At 43.2% G+C, this 22923-nt stretch overlaps 1 protein-coding gene across 1 annotated transcript in view; it reads left to right on the top strand.

Annotated features, from left to right (window-relative positions):
- smarcal1 (SWI/SNF related, matrix associated, actin dependent regulator of chromatin, subfamily a-like 1) overlaps positions 1–22923 on the top strand; it is a 76121-nt gene that overhangs the window by 35494 nt on the left and 17704 nt on the right. Inside the window, exons 6-10 of the mRNA XM_048599380.1 lie at positions 261–411; positions 1423–1584; positions 11472–11537; positions 11753–11893; positions 14181–14399. Coding sequence (XP_048455337.1) covers positions 261–411; positions 1423–1584; positions 11472–11537; positions 11753–11893; positions 14181–14399 — 739 coding nt within the window. The remainder of the gene's footprint in view (positions 1–260; positions 412–1422; positions 1585–11471; positions 11538–11752; positions 11894–14180; positions 14400–22923) is intronic.

Below are 22923 nucleotides of genomic sequence, written 5' to 3'. Positions count from 1 at the left end.
GTGTTTCTCTTTTTAACAGCTGTTCCTGAATCCTTTGCAATGATACTGCTAGTTCATCCCAGCCTTAGCAGTACACTGTCTTTATTCATGATTTGGAATGCTTCAGTCCTAGCATTGGCACGGATCAGTTAAAACTGTCTTGGAGAAAACAATGGGTTTTTCCTGGATGCATGGGCTGAATGGCCTCTCACGTATATGCTTTGAGATAAATCCTACTGTGTTTCCTGATGATGGTATTTTGAAGGTTTGTGTCTTCACAGTTTTGCCATATCTCGGGGAGGCCGTTTGCTGTTGGCTGATGACATGGGACTTGGAAAGACACTTCAGGCCATTTGCATCGCTGCAGTTTATCGCAAAGAATGGCCAGTGCTCGTCATTACTCCATCCTCTGTCCGATTTACCTGGGCACAGGTATATGCTGTTCTGTTCCACAATGAGAGAGACAGCCTCTCCAATTCAGAACATTCATCTTGTTAAGTAGATGAAACAGGGGACTTGTAGCTCAGTATCCATTTGGAGAGAGAAAAATATAACAGCTGTAACTTACAGGCAGACCTCAAGGGGGTGTGTTGTTGGAGCTGACTCATTCAGGCAAGTGAGCAGGTTATTGTTGCGCAAGTGATACCTGGTGGCACTGTTGATGACACTTTCCATCACTTTACTGATGTTTAAGAGCAGACTGATAAGGCATTAATTGCCCAGGTTGGATTCGTCCTACTAATTGTACACAGAGAGCACCTGGTCAGTTTTCCACATTGTCAGGTAAATGCCCCTGCCTGTTAAGTTCTGGAACACACATCTTTAGTACTATTATGGGAATGTTGTCAGGGTCTGTAGACTTTGTAATATTAATGCCTCCACCAGTTTCCTGATATCACATAGAGTAGAGTGAATTGAATTGGCTGAAATCAGTCATCTTTAATGGTGGGGAACTCTGGAGGAGGTTGAGATGGATCGTCCATTTTGCACTTTTGGATGGATTGTTGCAAATGCCGCAGTCTTATCTTTTGCACTGGTGTACTGGGCTGTTTCATTGAGGATGAGGATATTTACGGAGCCTCCTCTTTCAGTGAACTGTCTCATTAATGGTCCATGGCATGTGTCCATATGTACAGGGGTTACCCATGGAGTGCGTCAGTAAGTGCAGAGGATTACCCAAGGAGTGTGTCCATGTATGCAGGTGATTACTTAGTGAGTTTGTCCATATGTACAGGCAATTACCAGGGAATGTGTCATTATGTACAGAAATTCTTCCTGGGAATGTGTCAGTATGTACTGGAGGTTACCCAGGGACTGTGTCATTATGAACAAGGGTTCTTGAGGAGTTTGTCAGTATGTGTAAGGGGTAGTCATGAGTGATGTTTCAGATATGCAGTCTACAGATTGGGCAATTCGGATCAGCATTTTTTTCTTCTTTTTCAGGCTTTTAGCCAATGGCTGCCATCACTAGATACTCAGGCTATTAATGTTATACTGACAGGGAAAGATCGATTATTATCCTCTCATGTCAGCATAATCAGCTATGACCTGCTCGCCAAACTCAAGAATCAGTTGATGGAGAGAAGCTTCCAGGTCATCATTGTAGTAAGTGGATGCAATTATTCTTTATTCTCCCTGTGGCGCTTATGAGAGGAGATCACTTTAGTGCTGAGCCAGTACAAAGATGATGCTAGCACATCATCAGTATACAATCAGTGTACAATGGCTAACTCAGGTGGAATGATTGCAGAAACCAAAATACTTATAGTACAAGAGGAAACTTAGGAAAAAAACAGACTTTATGTTGTTGTCTCAGAAATATTTCAGTCGTTTACCTTGAATTTATTTATCCTTCAATGAGGGGATCAAAACTGTTCACATATGTGATCTAATTAGTGTCTTTTGTAGTTACAGCAAGGCCTCCCTATTTTTATAGAATCTAAAGTCATACAGTGCAGGAGAAGCCCTTTGGCCCATTGAGTCTAGTCCCACTTTCCAGCACTAGATTCATAGCCTTGAGTGTTATGACACTCCAATTGCTCATCCAAATACCTTTTTAAAGGCTCTCCAGTTACCTGCCTCAACTAGCCTGCCAGGCAGTGCATTCTGAATTCCTTTCAACCTCTGAAAATTACTTTGCTCAAATTCCCTCTAAACCTCCTGCATTTCACCTTAAAGTTATGCTCCCTTATTATTGACCCCTCAACTAAGGAGAACAGTTGCTTTCAATTTACCCTGTCCATGCCATTACTACCTTATAAACATCCATCAGGTCTCCCCTCAACCTTCTCTGCTCAAAAGAAAACAACCTGAGCTTATCAAGATAAAAAGGTGTAGAGCTGGATGAACACAGCAGGGCAGGCAGCATCAGAGGAGCAGGAAATGGGGCCATTTCTGAAGAAGGGTCCAGACCCAAAACGTCAGTTTTTCTGCTCCTCTGAAGCAGCCTGGCCTGCTGTGTTCATCCAGCTCTACACCTTGTTATCTCAGACTCCAGCATCAGCAGTTCCTACTATCTCTGACTGAGCTTATCAAGACTTTATTTGTAACTAAGTGCTCCATCTCAGGCGACATTGTGGTGAATTTCCACTGCGCCCATCCAGTGCAAACACATCCTGCCCATAGTATGGTAACCAGAACTGCACATAGTATTCCAGCTGTGCCCAAACTTAAGTCTTCTACAGCTCCAAAATAATCTCCGTGCTCTTATACTCTATATTTTGACTGATTAAAGGCAAGTGTCCTGTATGCCTTCTTAACGACCCTATTAACCTGCCCTGCCACCTTTGGGGATTTGAGTCACCAAACTCGAAATTTTAACTCTGCTTTCTTGCCACAGATGTTGCCAGAGCTTTTGAGCTTCTCCAGCAATTTCTGTTTTTGTTTCAGATCTCCAGCATCTGCAGTTCTTCATATCGTTATATTGGAAAACTATTCAAAAAGGGAAGGAAACAAAAAGCAGATAACTATAGGCCAGTTAGCCTAATATCTCTTGTTGCAAAAGTATTGGAATCAATTATTAAGAAAGTTGCAGCAGAATATTTTGGAAAATCATAATCTAATCAAGCAGAGTCAGCATAGCTTCATGAAAGGGAAATCAAAGAACAAAGAAAATTACAGTACAGGAACAGGCCCTTCGGCCCTCCAAGCCTGCACCAACATGCTGCCCGTCACAACTAAAACCCCCTCCCCTTCCGGGGACCATAGCCCTCTATTCCCATTCTATTCATGTATTTGTCAAGACGCCCTTTAAAGGTCACTTAAGTATCTGCTTCCACTACCCACCTGGCAGCGAGTTCCAGGCACCCACCACCATCTGTGTGAAAAAACTTGTCTCATACATCACCTTCAAACCTTGCCCCTCACGCCTTAAACCCATGGCACCTAGTAACTGACTCATCCACCCTGGGAAAAAGCTTCTGACTGTCCAGTCTGGCCGTGCCCTTCATAATCTTGTAGAACTCTATCAGATCCCCCCTCAACCTCCGTCGTTCCAGTGCGAACAACCCAAGTTTCTCCAACCTCTCCTCATAGCTAATGTCCTCCATACCAGGCAACATGCTTGTAAATCTTTTCTGTACCCTCTGTAAAGCTACCACATCCTTCTGGTAGTGTGGCGACCAGAATTGAATACAATATTCCAAATGTGGCCTGACTAAAGTTCTATAAAGCTGCAACGTTACCTGCCAATTTTTAAACTCAATGCCCCGGCCGATGAAGGCAAGCATGCCGTATGCCTTGTTGACGACTTTCTTCACCTGCGTTGCCACTTTCAGTGACCTGTGTACCTGTACACCCAGATCCCTCTGCATATCGGTACTCTTAAGGGTTCTGCCATTTACTGTATATTTTCCTTCCAGATTAGACCTTCCAAACTGCATTACCTCACATTTTTCCAGATTAAACTCCATCTGCCATCTCACTGCCCAAGTCACCAACCGATCTATATCCTGCTGTATCCTTTGATGGTCCTCATTGCTATCGCAATTCCACTAACCTTTGTGCCCCCAGCAAACTTACTAATCAGACCAGTTACATTTTCCTCCAAATCATTTATATATATTACAAATGGCAAAGGTCCCAACACTGATCCCTGAGGAACGCCACTAGTCTCAGCCCTCCATTCAGAAATGCATCCTTCCACTGCTACCCTCTGTCTTCAATGACTGAGCCAGATTTTTATCCATCTTGCAAGCTCACCTCTGACTCGGTGCGACTTTCCCTTCTGTGACAGCCTGCCATGAGGGACCTTGTCAAAGGCCTTACTGAAGTCCATGTAGACAATATCCACTGCCCTACTCTCATCAAACATCTTCGTGACTTCCTCAAAAAACTCAACCAAGTCAGTGAGACACGACCTCCCCTTCACAAAACCATGTTGCCTCTTGCTAATATGCCCATTGATTTCCAGGTGGGAGTAAATCCTGTCTCAAAGAATCCTCTCCAGTAATTTCCCTACCACTGACGTAAAGCTCACCGGCCTGTAATTAATTGGATTATCCTTGCCACCTTTCTTAAACAAAGGAACAACATTGGCTATTCTCCAATCCTCTGGGACCTCCCCTGTAGCCAGTGAGGATACAAAGATTTCCCTCAAGGCCCCAGCAATTTCCTCCCTTGCCTTTCTCAGTATTCTGGGGTATATCCCATTCAGCCCTCAGGTCTTATCTACCTTCATGTTTTTCAAGACCCTAATACCTCCTTCCTTTTGATCTCAATATGATCCAAACTATCTACACACCCTTCCCCAGACTCATCATCCACCAAGACCTCTTTTATGGTGAATACTGACGCAAAGTACTCATTTAATACCTCACCCATTTCCTCTGGCTTCTCACATAAATTCCCTTCTCTGTCCTTGAGTGGGCCAACCCTCTGCCAGGCTACCCTCTTACTGAACAAAGAACAAAGAAAATTACAGGCCTTTCGGCCCTCCAAGCCTGCGCTGATCTAGATCCTCTATCTAAACCTGTCGCCTGTTTTCCAAGGATCTGTATCCCTATGCTCCCTGCCCATTCATGTATCTGTCTAGATACATTTTAAATGACGCTATCGTGCCCTCTTCTACCACCTCCACTGGCAACGAGTTCCAGGCACTCACCACCCTCTGCATAAAGAACTTTCCACGCATATCTCCCTTAAACTTTTCCCCTCTCACCTTGAAATCGTGACCCCTAGTAATTGAGACCCCCACTCTGGGAAAAAGCTTCTTGCTATCCACCCTGTCTATACCTCTCATGATTTTGTAGACCTCAATCAGGTACCCCCTCAACCTCTGTCTTTCTAATATAAATAATCCTAATCTACTCAACCTCTCTTTACAGCGAGCAGCCTCCATACCAGGCAACATCCTGGTGAACCTCCTCTGCACCCTCTCCAAAGCATCCACATCCTTTTGGTAATGTGGCGACCGGAACTGTAAGCAGTATTCCAAATGTGGTCGAACCAAAGTCCTATACAACTGTAACATGACCTGCCAACTCTTGTACCCAATACCCCGTCCGATGAATGAAAGCATGCCGTATGCCTTCTTGACCACTCTACCCACCTGCGTTGCCACCTTCAGGGTACAATGGACCTGAACACCCAGATCACTCTGTGCATCAATTTTCCCCAGGGCTTTTCCATTTACCGTATAGTTCGCTCTTGAATTGGATCTTCCAAAATGCATCACCTCGCATTTGCCTGGATTGAACTCCATCTGCCATTTCTCCGCCCAACTCTCCAATCTATCTATATTCTGCTGCATTCTCCGACAGTCCCCTTCACTATCTGCTACTCCACCAATCTTAGTGTCATCTGCAAACTTGCTAATCAGACCATCTCTACCTTCCTCCAGATCATTTAAGTATATCACAAACAACAGTGGTCCCAACACGGATCCCTGTGGAACACCACTGGTCACAGTTCTCCATTTTGAGAAACTCCCTTCCACTACAACTCTCTGTCTCCTGTTGCCCAGCCAGTTCTCTATCCATCTAGTTAGTACACACTGGACCCCATGTGACTTCACTTTCTCCATCAGCCGACCATGGGGAACCTTATCAAACGCCTTACTGAAGTCCATATATATGACATCCACAGCCCTTCCCTCATCTATCAACTTTGTCACTTCCTCAAAGAATTCTATCAAGTTGGTAAGACATGACCTTCTCTGCACAAAACCATGCTGCCTATCACTAATAAGCCCATTTCCTTCCAAATGTAAATAGATTCTATCCCTCAGTATCTTCTCCAGCAGCTTCCCCACCACTGACGTCAGGCTTACCGGTCTATAATTACCTGGATTATCCTTGCTACCCTTCTTAAACAAGGGGACAACATTAGCAATTCTCCACTCCTCCAGGACCTCACCCGTGCCAACGGATGCTGCAAAGATATCTGTTAAGGTCCCAGCTATTTCTTCTCTCGCTTCCCTCAGTAACCTGGGTTATATTCCATCCAGACCTGGGGACTTGTCCACCCTAATGCCTTTTAGAATAGCCAACACTTGCCCCCCTCCTTATACCGATTTGACCTAGAGTAATCAAACATCTATCCCTAACCTCAACATCCATCATGTCCCTCTCCTCGGTGAATACCGACGCACAGTACTCATTAAGAATCTCACTCATTTTCTCTGACTCCTCGCATAACTTCCCTCCTTTGTCCTTGAGTGGGCCAACCCTTTCTCTAGTTACCCTCTTGCTCCTTATGTATGAATAAAAAGCTTTGGGTTTTTCCTTAATCCTGTTGCTAAAGATATTTCATGACCCCTTTTAGCCTTCTTAATTCCTCGTTTCAGATTGGTCCTACTTTCCCGATATTCTTCCAAAACTTCATCTGTTTTCAGTCGCCTAGACATCATGTATGCTTCCTTTTTCCTCTTTGCTCGTCTCACAATTTCACCTGTCATCCATGGTTCCCTAATCTTGCCCTTTCTATCCCTCATTTTCACAGGGACATGTCTGTCCTGCACTCTAATCATTCTCTCTTTAAATGCCTCCCACATATCAAGTTACTCTTTATATATGTATAAAAAGCCTTGGGATTTTCCATAATCCTGATGGCCAATGACTTTTCATGACTCTTTTTAGCCCTCCTGACTCCTTGCTTTAGTTTCTTTCGATTTTCCTTGTATTCCACCCTTGCTTCGTGTGTTCCCAGCCTCCTAGCCTTGATAGATGCTTCCTTTTTCGTTTTGATTAGGCTCACAATATCTCTCGTTATCCAAGGCTCCCTAAACTTGCCATACTTATCCTTCACCCTTAAAGGAACATGCCGGCGACACGGTGGCACAGTGGTTAGCACTGCTGCCTCACAGCGCCAGGGACCTGGGTTCGATTCCAGCCTCAGGCGACTGTCTGTGTGGAGTTTGCACATTCTCCCCGTGTCTGCGTGGGTTTTCTCCGGGTGCTCCGGTTTCCTCCCACAGTCCAAAGATGTGCAGGTTAGGCGGATTGGCCATGAAAAATTGCCTGTAGTGTTCAGGGAGGTGGAGGGTGTATATTAGGTGGGTCATAGGGGGATGGATCTGCGTGGGATGCTCTGAGGTTCGGTGTGGACTTGTTGGGCCGAAGGGCCTGTTTCCACACTGTAGGGATTCTAATTCTCTAATTCAGTCCTGAGTTCCCAGCAACTTACACTTGGAAGTCTCCCACATACCAAATATTGATTTGCCCCCAAACATCTGCCTCCAATCTACATTCTTCAGTTCCTGCCTAATATTGTTGTAATTAGCATTCCCCCAATTTAGCACCTTCACCTGACAACTACACCTATCTTTATCCATCAGTACATTAAAGCTTACTGAATTGTGATCACTGTTCCCGAGTTGCTCCCCTACTGAGACGTTGACCATCTGACCAGGCTCATTTCCCAATTCTAGGTCCAGTACGGCCTCTTTCCTCGTTGGACTATCTACATACTGTTTCAAGAAGCCCTCCTGGATGCTCTTTACAAACTCTGCCCCATCCGAGTCCCAAGCACTAAGTGAGTTCCAGTCAATATATGGGAAGTTCAAATCACCACGACAACAGCCCTGTTACTTTTACATCTTGCCAAAATCTGCCTACATATCTGTTCTTTTATTTCCCGCTGGCTGTTGAGAGGCCTATAGTAAATCCCAAACATTGTGATTGTATCCTTCCTGATCCTGAGCTCTACCCGTATTGCCTCGCTGTATGAGCCATCCAAGGTGTCCTCCCGCAGTACAGCTGTGATTTTCTCCTTAACAAATAGTGGAACTCCCCCACCCCTTTTATATCCCCCTCTATCCCGCCTGAAACATGTGTATCCTGGAACGTTAAGCTGCCAATCCTGTCCCTCCCTTAACCAGGTCTCTGTAATAGCAGCAACATCATAACAACATCAACAAATCATGTCTGACTAATTTATTAGACTGTTTTGAGGAAGTCTCAATCAGAGTGGAGAGGGGGCAGCAGTAGAAATGTTATATTTGGACCTGCAGAAGAAGTTCAAAAAGGTACCTCACAAAAGGTTAAGTTATAAGAGCCCATGGTGCTGGAGGTAGTATATTGGCATGGATAGAGAATTGGCTCATGGGCAGGAAACACTGAGTGGGGATAAGGGGTTCTTTTTCAGGTTGGTGACTTGTGATCAGTGGAGTTCCAAGGGGATCAGTGCTGGGACTGCAACTGTTTACAATATGTAAATAACTTGGAGGAAGAAAGTGAATGTACTGTAGCCAGATTTACAGGTGACACAAAAATAAGTAGAAAGGCAAGCTGTGAGACGGATATGAACAGTTTAAAGGGAGATATTGATATAAAAGAACAAAGAAAATTACAGCACAGGAACAGGTCCTTCAGCCCTCCAAGCCTGCGCCGATCCAGATCCTCTATCTAAACCTGTCGCCTATTTTCCAAGGATCTGTATCCCTCTGCTCCCTGCCCATTCATCTATCTGTCTAGATACATCTTAAATGACGCTATCGTGCCCGCCTCTACCACCTCCGCTGGCAACACGTTCCAGGCACCCACCACCCTCTGCGTAAAGAACTTACCACGCATATCTCCCTTAAACTTTTCCTCTATGTTAAGATATGTTTAGAAAGTGGACAAAAAATTGGCAAATTGTGTGTAATGGGGGCAAATGTGAAGTTGAAGGCAGAACAAAAGAACAGAATTTACTTTAAATGGAGAAAAACTGCAGCAAGCAGCAATACAAAGGACTTGGAGGTACTTCTACATGAAACACAGAAAACTAGCACACAGGTGCAGCAGGTAATTAGGAAAGCTAATGGAATGATGGCCCATATTTCAAGGGGATTGGAGTAGAAGAGTAGGAAAATCATACTGTGACTCTCCAAGGTGCTGTTGAGACCATATCTCGAGTACTGTGAGCAGTTTTGGTCCCCTTATTTGAGGAAATATATCATTTCACTGGAGGCAGTTCAGAGAAGGTTCATTAGGATGATCTCTGGTATTGAATGAATGAATGATTTTATTGTCGTGTGTATTTTACAGTGAGAAATGTAGTAAAATATAGTGACAAGCTTTTCCACGGTCGCCATGATCTGGCACCATTTTGAATAGTTTTGGAATAAGAAAAAAACAGAAAGATATAACTTAGAGCGAGTCAATTAGTCCATCATAGAGGATTGTTCTATGAGCGAAGGCTGAACAGGTTGGGACTCGACTCACTGGAGTTTAGAAGAATGAGAGGTGATCTTGTTGAAACATATAGGATCCTTAAGGAGCTTGACAGGGTTAATGCTGTGAGGGTGTTTTCCCTAATGGGAGATTCGAGGACCTAAGGGCATAGTCCCAGAATAGAAGAGGAATTTCTTCAGGCTACAGTGTGGTTCATCTGTGGAAAGCATTGCCACAGAGGGCTGTGAAGGCCAAGTCATTGAGTCATTTAAGACAGAGATAGATAGGTTCTTGATTGGTTAAGAGGCCAAGGGTTACAAGGAGAAGGCAAGAGAATGGATTTGAGAAACATATCAGCCATGATCAAACGGAGGAGCAAGTTCGATAGATTGAATAGCCTAATTCTGCTCCTATCTCTTATGGTTTCATGGGTGCCAATTTGAGACTAAGATGAAGAGAAATTTCTGCTCTGGTTTGAGAGTCTTTGGACCTCATTGCCACAAAAAGCCATGGGAGCAGAGTTCTTGTGTGTATTTAAGGTTGAGATAGATCGATTCTTGATTAGTCGGGGAATCGAGGGTTACTGGGAAAGGGCAGGAAAGTGGACATGAGGAATGTTGGATCAGTCATGATGCTATTGAATGGCAGAGCAGGTTTGAGGGGCTGAACAGCCTATACCTGTTCCTATTTGTATGGTTTTATGGTATTTCCCTTCCACTGATGTGAGGCCACTGATCTGTAGTCCCCTGTTTCAATTTTACTACCCTTCTTGAAAAGTATATTCACATAAGCTGCAGTCCTCTGGCATCTGCCAAAATGCATGACCTCACATTTCCCACATAATTTCCATCTGCTAAGTTATTACACACTCATGTAACCTGTCTACATCCTTCTGCAGATTCTGTGTTATCTTCAACACTTGCCTTCCCACTTATTTTTGTATCAAGCTTGGCTATATTACATTCATTTTCCCCATCCAAATCGTTAATACATCTAGCAAATAATTGTAGTCCCAGTACTATGCCCTGTGTTACTCCACTAGTTACAGGTTAAGCAAATCACGGCAACCAATATGATGGCCTAGTGGTATCATCGCTGGACTGTTAATCCAGAAACCCAGGTAATGGGGACCTGAGTTTGAATCCCGCCATGGCAGATGGTGGAATTTGAATTCAATAAAATATCTGGAATTAAGAATCTAATGATGACTGTGAATCCATTGTCAATTGTCGGAAAAACCCATCTAGTTCACTAAAGTCCTTTAGGGAAGGAAACTGCCATCCTTACCTGGTCTGGCCTACATGTGACTCCAGACCACAGCAATGTGGTTGACTCTTAACTGCCCTCTGGGCAATTAGGGATGGGCAATAAATGCTGCCTTGCCAGCGACACCTTCATCCCGTGAATGAATAAAGAAAAAAAAATATACACACAGATAAATCCCACACTCGGCATCTATTCCTGGTGCTGTATGTCGTTAAATCAAAGATTAATACAATGTTTGATCTGTCACATCTACATCTGTTCCTGAATAGAGATATTTCAATATCCATTGCCCCATATTTGCCCCGTATTGCTGACTGTTGGTTGATTATCAGCTGGTGTGTAGATGTTTATCAGGGAAACTTGAAGCTATCGTCTGGGCCAACTCTGGTAAAGTTTGGATCATGAGCAGACAGTCCTGTTAGGGAGATTTTATTAGGTTTAATGAGCTGGTCTCTTCGTAAAACCTAAACTTTACAGAAAATGATGTTTTTGAGTTGAAGTTTGCATTATGCAAACTGAGAGTTTAGACCCGGATCCCACTGCCTAAGATTCTCTGACCATTATAATTCTGTTTTGCCTTGCACAGCAGATCTCTACTTCGATTTCTAATTCTTTTTCTCTCTCGCATTTTAGGATGAATCTCATTTCCTGAAGAATGTGAAGACAGCGCGATGTAAAGCTGCTCGCCCCCTCCTCCAGGTGCGTCCTGTGTTGGGAGGTGCCTGATTGCTGAACCTCAGCCTTTCTCTCTGTATCTGAATGAAATACCAACCAGATCACATTATCTCTTTCTCAGCACTGGGACAGAATGTCTTTGACTCTTGTCATTACTGCATTATGGGAGGGTGAGCCAGATAGAAGCTGTGACATGACCAGTGTACGGACCCTAACTCCTGTTGCTGATCTTTTTCCAGGCAGCAAAGAGACTCATCCTTCTCTCTGGGACACCAGCGATGTCCAGACCAGCTGAGCTGTACAGTCAGATCGCTGTGCTCCAGCCCAAACTGTTTCCAAACTTCCACGACTTCGGAATCCGTTACTGCGCTGCCAAACGGGTGAGCATTCTTGAACATTTTATTCATGCATGTACTCACATCCCCAGCCCACAATCAGTCAGAGGTGGAGGTGAGTGTAAAAGCCATCAAGAAAGAGAAGATGCTAGAAAAGCTGAAAGGTTTGAAGGTGGATAAATCCCCTAGACTGGGTGTGTTACCTCAGGGTTCTGAGGGAGATGGCTGAGGAGATGCAGAGGCAGTGGTGGGGATCTTTTCAGGAATCAATGGAGTTAGGCAGGGTCTCACAGGACTGGAAAGTGGCTTATGTAATACCCTGTTTCAGAAGGGAGGAAGGCAGGAGATGGGAAATCATAAGCCGGTTAGCCTGATCTCAGTTGTTGGTAGGATTTTAGAGTCCATTGTATGGATGAGATTGCAGAGTAATTGGAAATGCACGGGAAAATAGGGCCGTGTCAGCACTGCTTTGTCAAGGGGAAATCATGCCTGACAAATCTGTTAGAATTCTTTGACGAGGTAATGAGTAAGTTGAACAAAGGAGAGCCAGTGGACGTGATCTATTTGGATTTTCAGAAGGTCTTTGATAAGGTGCTGCACAGAAAGCTGTGAAATAAGACAAGAGCCCTTGGTGACAGGGGCAAGATACTGACACGGATCGAGAATTGGTTGATTGGCAGAAGGATGGAGGTCGGTGACTAGTGGAGTTCCACACATGTCAGTGTTGGGACCGCAGCTATTCATGTTATACATTAACAATCTGGACGATCGAATTGAAGGCGCTGTTGCGAAGTTTGCAGATGACACAAAGATAGGTGGAGGGACAGGTAGTGTTGAGGAGTTAGGGAGGCTGCAGGAGGACTTGGACAGGCTAGGATAGTGGGCAGAGAAGTGGTAGATGGAATACAATGTGGGAAAGTGTGATGCTGTGCACTTTGATAGGTAGAATAGAGACATAGTATATTTTCTAAATGGGGAAAGACTTCGAAAACCTGAAGCACAAAGGGACTTTGGTTTCCTAGTTAAGGATTCTCTTAAGGTTAACTTGCAGGTTTAATTGGCAGTTAGGAAGGCAAGTGCAATGTTAGCATTCATTTCAAGAGAGCTAGAATTAAGAGCAGGGAGGTACTGAGGCTGTATAAGGCTCTGGTCATTTTTATTATTTTTTCTTTATTCATTAACGGGCTGAGGGCACCGCTGGCTAGGCAGCATTGTTGCCCATCCCTAATTGCCCAGAGAGCAGTTAAGTCAACATATAGACCAGACCAGGTAAGGATGGCAGTTTCCTTCCCTAAAGGACATTAGTGAACCAGATGGATTTTTCCAACAATCGACAATGGATTCATGGTCATAACTAGACTCTTAATTCCAGATATTTGTTGAATTCAAATTTCACCATCTGCCGTGGCGGGATTCGAACCCGAGTCCCCAGAACATTATCTGTGTCTCTGGATTAACAGTCCAGCGCTAATACCACTAGCCATTGCCTCCCCTATCGTGTTTGGAATATTGTGTGCAGTTTTGAATCTTGTTTCTGAAGAAGGGTATGCTGGCCTTAGAGGAAGTCCAGGTGAGGTTCAAAAGAATGATCCTGGAAATGAAGTGGTTGTCATTTGAGAGCGATTGAAAACTCTGGGTCTGTACTGGAAGGAGTTTAGAAGGATGCGGGTGATCTCATTGAAACTTACAGAATATTGACAGAAAAACAGAAATTGCTGGAAAAGTTCAGCAGATCTGGCAGCATTTGTATAGAGAAATCAGAGTTAGTGTTTCGGCTCAAGTAACCCTTCCTCAGAATACCGAGAGGCCTGGATTGAGCGGACATGGAGAAGATGTTTCCACTAGTAGGAGACTAGGACCCAAGGACACGTAGATAGAGGGAGATTCTTGATTAGTAGGGTGATCAAAGTTTTTTTTAATCATTCATGGGATATGGATGTCATTGGCTAGGCAGAAGTGGGGAAAGAAAAGGCAGGATAAATGGGTTTGAGCAACATGGGCATGATCGAATGGCAGAACAGACTTGATGGGCCAAATGGCCTAATTCTGCTCCTAATATCTTATGGTTTTATAGTCTTCCACCCAGGTAGTTCTCTCCCTCCTCTCTGGTCTTCCCCAATTCTCCAAACCCCACAACCACCATTTCCCATTTTCTTTCTTTCCTTCACTGCACTTACCCTGTTTCATACTCTTCCCCAACCTCTTTTCTCCCGTGGCCCTCCACACAGTTCCTCTCTCCCTGTGACTTAACCCCCCTTCCCTCATATCGCTTTCTTTTCCCACCCTAGTTCTCCTACACCTAGTTCATGTTCTTGCTTCCATCATTTGGCAGTTGCCCTGGGGATGGGATTACTCAGGATCATCCAATCTGGTGGAACTGCGGCTGTTGCTTCTGGAGTCTCTCATGATCAGGCGGCTGAAATCTGATGTAATGACACAGCTACCAGCTAAGAGGCGTAAAATGGTGCTTGTACAGCCTGAGGGCGTGAGTGCGAAAGCCAGGGCAGCATTGGAGGCAGCTGCTAAAGAGATGACAAAAGACCATAAAACGGTATGTGATGATGAGTATGACAATTATAGAGAATATGGAAAGGAAATTAACTTCCTCAGTAATACCTGACCATGTTACAAAATTTACTCACTCTGGAAAATGGGGACTGTTATGTTGGTGAACATAGTATCTGTATTGTGCACAGCAAGATCCCATAAAGAATAGCTTTTGTCTATTTGTTTGGTTAGCCCAGCTCACCTGGGGAAACTCTGATCTCCTGTGCCTGAGCCCAAAAAAGTCAGAGGTGCACTGAGTAGCTCTTGTCAATTTATCTTGAGACACATGATTTCTAAATATAATTAAGTCTCCTTTGTAATCTACAAGAAGGATTTTTAGTGGGTCAACTATACATATTCTTAGATTCTGGAGAGTTTAACTACAGAATGAAACAGAACTAAGACCTTCTGAAGCACGTTGTCTTCCTGAACCCAGAACTTGATGCATACAAAGCCTTGCCTGTCGCTCTGTTTTGCTTTGCAGTTGATCTCAGTGATTAATCTAGTATTGAAGATTGCTGCTTTAATTGTTAATATCAGTAGTAATTTATAATTGAGCTTTTGGAAACTATTCTTTGTTTGGATTCATTGGTGCTTTAATCACTTAGTATTTTGTGAGTGTGTTGTATTTGCATGTTGTAAAATGTTTTGTCAATAGTTTACAGATTTCTGACCTATGGGAAAAACAAGTGTAAACAAAAAAGATTTCTGGCATAACTTCCGTTTAGAAACATAGAACATAAGTGCAGAAGTAGGCCATTCGGCTCTTTGGGTCTGCACCACCATTCAATATGATCATGGCTAGTCATGCATTTTCAGTATCCCACTCCCACTTTATCTCCATACCCCTTGATCCCTTTATCAGCAAGGGCCATGGCTCCCTCTTGAATATATCTAATGAACTGGCCCCAACAGTTTCCTGTGGGAGAGAATTGCATAGGTTCACAAGTCTGAGTGAAGAAATTCTTACTCATTTCGGTCCTGAATGGTTTGCCCCTTATTCTTAGACTGTGACCCCTAGTTCTGGACTTCCTCAACATCGGGAACATTCTTCCCACATCCAGCCTGTCCAGACCTGTCAGGATTTTATATGTTTCAATGAGATACCTCCCTCATTCTTCTAAACTCCAGTGAGTACAAGCCTAGTTGATCCAGTCTTCCTTCATATGTCAGTCCTGCCATCCTGAGAATCTGTCTGGTGAACCTTCGCTCGATTCCCTTAATAGCAAGAATGTCCTTCCTCAGATTAAGAGACCAAATGTGCACACAATACTCACCCACGTCGTGTATAACTGCAGCAAGACATCCCTACTCCTATGCTCACGTCCTGTTGCTATGAAGGCCAGAATGCCATTAGCTTTCTTCATTGCCTGCTGCACCTGCATGCCACCCTTCAGTGACTGTTCCACCATGACATGCAGGTCTCATTGCACCTCACCTATTTCTAAACTGCCACAATTCACACAAAATAGGAGCAAATTACTGCAAATGCTGGAATTTTAACTGAAAAGAAAAATGCTGGAGATCACAGCAGGTCAGGCAGCATCCATGGAGAAAAAGCAAGCTAACGTTGCATGTCTAGATGACTGTTCATCAGAGTTGAAGTGAAGTGTGGAGGAGGCAGTGTTACGAAGTTATATGCAGTAATCGTGAAATGGAAGGCAGGAAGCTAGAATTTGTTTGTGAATAAAATGATAAGGGAGAAGAGCACGTGGCACCTTTAAGATGTAAAGTGCTTTTCTAAGCAGGGGTACAGACAGTTCTGAAATTGAAACATATATCAATTGGCTGTGTGATTGGAAATCTTAGATTTGTTTTGATGTTTCGGCAACTAGCTGGAATCAGTCAATTAATTTAAACCAAGCACTTAGCAATTGCAGGCCAATTGAATTTAAATCTGATGGTTTTGACAACCTCGGACCAATGCTATTGTAAGAAAATTGATATGTCATCCAAGATATATAAGGAGAGGGTTTTTGAAAATTGGTGTGAGAGCAAACCGCCATCTGAGAAATAAGCATTTAGCTCTCACAAGAAATCGCTAAGCTCGCTAAGAAAGCACCATGAATCCATTAAAGGTACCACGGCCCTTCTAGCTAAGAGTCCTCACAGAAGACTTCACAGAGAAAACATCCCTGACAGCTGGATCAGCAGTAGAAAGGTGTTTATGACTTGAGAACAGCAGAAGAAAGGCATGTAAACTTTGAGAGACTAAGTTTTAATTTATTTTCTTATTACCTGTGTTTATATAAGTGGGACTTGTGTTTATTGGAACAACATACTGGTAGAATTTAGTTCAGTTAGGCAATAGTAGTTAAGGGGGAATTGTTTGGTTTGTTAGTAATTCTGTTAATTTGTTCACTGTTAGGGTTAAATAGATAAATTGTTACTTGCTACTTACAAAGTGAACATCAGGGATTTTCTTTCATTTAACTTCTCCTTCTTTGTAACACTAGGCAAGATGGGGCGTGTTTGTCTGGCTATTTCGGGTTTAATTATTAGAAGGGGACCTCTGCTCCCACCATAACAGACTGGGGGCTTGTGTTTCAATTTTAGTTATCAGATGGTTTGACCCCTCCTTTCTAACAGGAGCATTCATGTAATAGTGGGAAGGGGGAATGTTGATCATTCCGATTAAATGATCGGAATGTGAGACATTCAGACAATAATCTGCCTTCCTGTTTTTGCCACCAAAGTGAATAACCTCACATTTATCCACATTACACTGCATTTCCCAAGTATTTGCCCACTCAGCTATTCTGTCCAAGTCACCCTACAGCCTCTTAGCATCCTCCTCACAGCACACACTGCCGCCCAGCTTATTGTTGTCTGCAAATTTTGAGATACTGCATTTAACTCCTTCGTCCAAATCGTTAGTGCATATTGTGAACAGCTGAGGTCCCAGCACTGAACCTTGCGGTACCCCGCTCGTCACTGCCTGCTACTCTGAAAAGGACCCATTTATTCCAACTCTCTGCTTCCTGTCTACCAACCAGTTCTCTATCCACGTCAATACATTACCTCCATACCATGAGCTTTAATTTTCCTCACTAATCTCTTGTTTGAGAAACCTTGTCAAAAGCCTTTAGAAAGTCCAGATACACAACATCTGCTGATTCACCCTTGTCCACTCTACTGGTCACATCCTCAAAAAATTCCAGAAGATTTGTCAAGCATGATTTCCCTTTAGTGGATCCATGCTGACTTGGACCGATCCTGTCATAACGTTGCAAACACTCAGTTAATACATCCTTAACTATTAACTCCAGCATTTTCCCCACCACTGATATCAGGCTAACTGGTCTATAATTCCCCATTTTCTCTCTCCCTCCATTTTTAAAAGGTCGTGTTACAATAGCAACGCTGCCGTCCAGTAGAACTCATCCAGAGTCTGTAGAATGCTGGAAAATTATCACCAATGCATCCACTATTTCTAGGGCCACTTCCTTAAGTATTCTGTGATGCAGAACATCAGGCCCTGGGGACCTATCGGATTTTAATCCCATCAATTTCCCCAATACCATTTCCTGACTAATAAGGATTTCCTTCAGTTCCTCCTTCATGCTTGACCCTCTGTCCCCTAGCATTTCTGGAAGATTATTTGTGTCCTCCTGAAAGAAGACAAAGTATTTGTTCAATTGGTCTTCCATTTCTTTGTCCATTTATGCATTCACCTGATTCTAACTGTAAGAGACCTACGTTGGTCTTCACTAGTCTTTTTCTCTCCATTTATCTATGGAAACTTTTGCAGTCAGTTTTTATATTCTCCACAAACTTACTTTCATATTCTATTTTCCCCTTCCGAATTAAACCCTTTGTCTTCCTCTACTGAATTTTAAATTTCTGAATTTTAAATATCCCTGATTTTCCTTGTTAGCGATGGTTGAGCCACCTTCCCTGTTTTACTGTTACACCATGCAGGGTTGTACAGTTGTTGAAGTCCACCTGTGTCTTCTTTACTTGGAAGTCAGCAGGAGATTACAAGTAAACAACTAATAGCAACTTTCATGCAGTAAACCCAGATTGCTCACAGTGACTGCTTTCCTTTAAGCTCATAAACTGACTAAGCAAATACCTTGTTGACAAACGCAAGCGAGTGGTCAGTTTGGTGGTGACTTGTCTTACCAAGTTGCCAATTAAACTGCAGCAATAAGTCCAGTTTCTCTAGAATCTTTTTAACATATTTTACCAAGAATAAACCATTATATTCAATTGACCAGGCTTTATTGTCCTGTAAAAGTTCATTTTTGTGCATTGTCATGACCACCAAGCGTGACCAGTGCTTGGTCAGTGAGCTGTACATTAATATAGCTCATGTAGAACTATAGTTCACAGCTCTCATTGAACATGTGGGTGGTGAACAACTGAACAGTATAGTGATAGATAAAGAGGTGCTAAAAGGGCAACAATCCAGGTAGAGAAGTTACCAGGCCTGGATAGAATGCATCCTAGGTTGCTGAGAAGTTAAGGGAGCAAATTGTGGAACCATTGATGGAAATTTTCCAGGCCTATCTGAACACAGGATTAGTCCTGGGGGATTGCAAATGTGACAACATTGTTTGAGAAAGGGACAGTGGATAACCCAGGAAACTACAGACCTGTCAGCTTAACATCAATATTGGGAAAACTGATGGAAGCCATAATACAGGATAAGGTAAATATACACTTAGAGAAAAATAACTTAATACTACCAGTCAACATGGCTTTGTCAAGGCCGGGTCATGTCTGACAAATTTAATTGAGTTCTTTGATGAAGTGACACAGACAGTGGATGAAGGTAGTGGTGTGGGTGTTGTATATTTGCACTTTCAGAAAGCATTTGATACAGTGCCACATGGCAGGTTGGTTAGCAAATTAGAACTGTTTGGGATTGATGGGTCCTTGGCAGCATGGATTAGAAGTTGGCTAAAAGCGAGGAAACGGAACGTAGGTATAGGTGGGCATTTCTCGGACTGGAGACGAGTTGAAAGTGGTGTTCCTGGTTTTGGGACTGAAATAACTACACAGAGGCCGGTATCCCGTCACCAGGTCACCCTTTGTTTACTTGTGGAAAATACACTAGCTGTGGCCAACCAGCTTGGAGTCCGTCCCCTGAAATGAGGAGATTCTAAATCTCCTGGTTAGATTGCTCAGCCAGGGCTTTCCTGATTGGCCCAGGTTAACAACCCTAATCAAGGATCTCATAGTCAACAAGATCCAGCTGGTTGCAGTCACTGCAGGGACCTTTGCTTTCTCTGATTTATATAAACGATTTCAGGTTGGGTGTTGAGGGCAAAGTCTTGAAATTTCCGGGTGATACTAAGCTATGCAGAATAGTGAATTGTAAGTATGATGCTGAGCGACTTCAGAGAAACATTTATAAGTTGGCCAAATGGGCAGAGACCTGGCAGATGAATTTCAGTGCATAGAAAGATGAGGCAATGCATTTTCGTAGAAAAAGTATGGAGAGACAGTACAGGCTTAATGGTGCAACTTTTAGGTGGGTACAGGCGCTGAGGGACTTCAGGGTTCATGTGCATGATTCTCTGAGGATGGCCAGGCAAGTTGAAACAGTTGTTAATAAGGTTTATAGGATTCTTGGGTTTATAAATCGAGGCATTGGGTATAGAAGCAAATAAATGATGCTACACCTCTGCAAATCATTGGTCAGACCACATTTGGAATATTGTGTTCAGTTCTAGGCACCTTATCTAAGGAAGGATGTTGAAGCCATGGAAAGAGTTCAAAGGAGATTTATTAGAAAAATACCAGGAATAAAGGATTTTAGATATAAGGAAAGATTAGAGAGATTGGGCTTATTATCTTTGGAACAGAGAAGATTAAGAGATGACATTATTGAAGTGTTTAAAATTATGAATAATTTTCACAGGCTAAGGAAGGATATTCTGTTTCTGTTAGTTCATATGTCAGTAACTGGGGTCACAATTTCAAGATAATCAGCAAGAGAGCTAGCAGTGAGGTGAGGAGAAACTTCTTTACTCAGAGTTGTTAAGGTTTGGAGTGCACTGCCTGGGAGAGTGGCGGTGGCTGATTCCATAAGAAAGTTTCGAAAGAGAGCTGGATATAAATTTAAGTGATGAAGTTAGAGGGCTACAGTGATAGGGCTGGAGAGTGGGACTAGCTGGGTGGCTCTTTCAGGAGCCGATAAATGCTGTGATTTGTACAGAAGAGGCCATTTAACCCATCAAGTCTGCATCAACAGAATAGTATACATAAACAGACTAATATTCGTGCAGGGAGATTTGCTTCTGTTGTTGTGTGGGTTTACATTAGCTTGCCAAGGAGATGGGAACTGAGGAGTAACCCAAATCGAAAGGGAGTTAAATTTGTAACAGGAATGGAAAAGCTGCTAAGGAGACAAGAAGACAGGGGAAACCAAGCTTACCGCCGAGTATGCCTGCAAGTGAAATGATGTCAAATATTTAAGTGCACTCTACCACTTGCAACAAGGTAGATTATCTAAAACCCAAATACAGGTAAATGGTTATGATATATTTGCGATAACAGAAACTTCATGGTTACCAGGACCAGGAGCTGAAGTTTGAAGGATATTTGACATTTGGGAAGGATGGGCAAGATGGAAAAGGAAGTTGAGCTGCACTGATAATATAAGATAGGATCAGGACATTAGTAAGGGAGGATCTCAGAACAATGTGTGGAATCTGTTTGGGTGAACTAAGAAACTGCAAGGGGCAGCAGAACATTGGTTAGAGTTATTTATTGGCCATCAAATAGTAGTCGGAGTATGGGACATGGTACAATCAGATGAGAAGCACATATCCTGGGTAACAAAGTAATCGTCGGTGACTTTAACATACAAGATAGAATGGGTAGACTAATTGAGCATTAAATCTATAGAGGACAAGTTCCTGCAGGATTTTCGAGAGCAGACAGGCTACTTTGAATCTGGTATTATGTAATGAAAACAGGCACATTTAACAACCTTGTTGCAAAAGACCTTTCAGGATGAGTGGACACAATATGATAGAATTTTACATTTTGCTTGAAAGTGAAGTAGTTCAGTCTGAAACAAGCATAGCATATTCGAAGAAAGGAAATTATGAATGCAAAGCACAACTTGGCTGAACTAAAATGGAAAGGCAGGACTATACATAGGCAATTAACAATATTTAATGAATTATTACATGACAACTATGCATTCATTTATTACGCAGAAACTCAAAAATGTCAACTGTGTTTAATGAATGAAGTTAAGCATTCGTAGAATCATAAAACTAGACAGCAATGATGATGTCACCCAGAAGGGAGATGAAACGTTTGCATGAAAACCAGTCAGCTCAGCGAACCAACCAACAGCTCCAGCCGCAATTGACCTACAAATCATCGTTAAAACATTAATCATAAAACAATACAGTGCAGAACAGCCCTTTCGGAAATCGAGTTTGCAGTAACAAAATCTACACAAAATCTACACTAGCCCTACTTTAAGGTTCTTGCGAAGATTTGTAGCTTGGGTTGTGGATGAGGTTGTTGGCTTGCTCAACAAGCTGGCTGGTTATCACACAGAGATTTCATCACCATGCTAGGTAACACAGAACACAGAACAGTACAGCACAGTACAGGCTCTTCGGCCCACGATGTTGTGCCAAACTTTTACCCTAATCCTAAGGTCTATCTAACTGCCGCCCCCACCTTATACTATCATCCATATGCCTATCTACAAGCCGCTTAAATGCCCCTAATGAGGCTGACTCCACCACCCTCTCCGGCAATGCATTGCACGCCCCTACCACTCTCTGAGCAAAGAACCTACCTCTGACGTCTCCCTTATATCGACCTCCACTCACTTTAAAACTATGCCCCCTCGTAATAGCTACCTCCACCCGAGGAAAAAATCTCTGGCTGTCCACTCTATCTATACCTCTGGTCATTTTGTACACCTCTATCAAGTCACCTCTCATCCTTCGTTGTTCTAAAGAGAAAAGCCCTAGTTCTCTCAACCTTTCTATGTCAGACCTTCCCTCCATTCCAAGCAACATCTTGGTAAATCTCCTCTGCACCTTCTCCAACGCTTCCACATCTTTCCGGTAATGAGGCGACCGGAACTAGAACATAGAACATAGAACATAACAGCGCAGTACAGGCCCTTCGGCCCTCGATGTTGCGCCGACCTGTGAAACCAATCTGAAGCCCATCTAACCTAAACTATTCCATTATCATCCATATGTTTATCCAATGACCATTTAAATGCCCTTAAAGTGGGCGAGTCTACTATTTTTGCAGGCAGGGCATTCCAGGCCCTTACTACTCTCTGAGTAAAGAACCTACCTCTGACATCTGTCCTATATCTATCACCCCTCAATTTAAAGCTATGTCCCCTCGTGCTAGCCACCACCATCCGAGGAAAAAGGCTCCCACTGTCCACCCTATCTAATCCTCTGATCATCTTGTATGTCTCTATTAAGTCACCTCTTAACCTTCTTCTCTCTAACGAAAACAGCCTCAAGTCCCTCAGCCTTTCCTCATAAGACCTTCCCTCCATACCAGGCAACATCCTGGTAAATCTC

Source organism: Rhincodon typus, chromosome 7 (genome assembly GCF_021869965.1).
Source record: "Rhincodon typus isolate 14 chromosome 7, sRhiTyp1.1, whole genome shotgun sequence".
Lineage (NCBI taxonomy): Eukaryota > Metazoa > Chordata > Chondrichthyes > Orectolobiformes > Rhincodontidae > Rhincodon > Rhincodon typus.
This window is presented reverse-complemented; position numbering and strand designations above follow the sequence as displayed.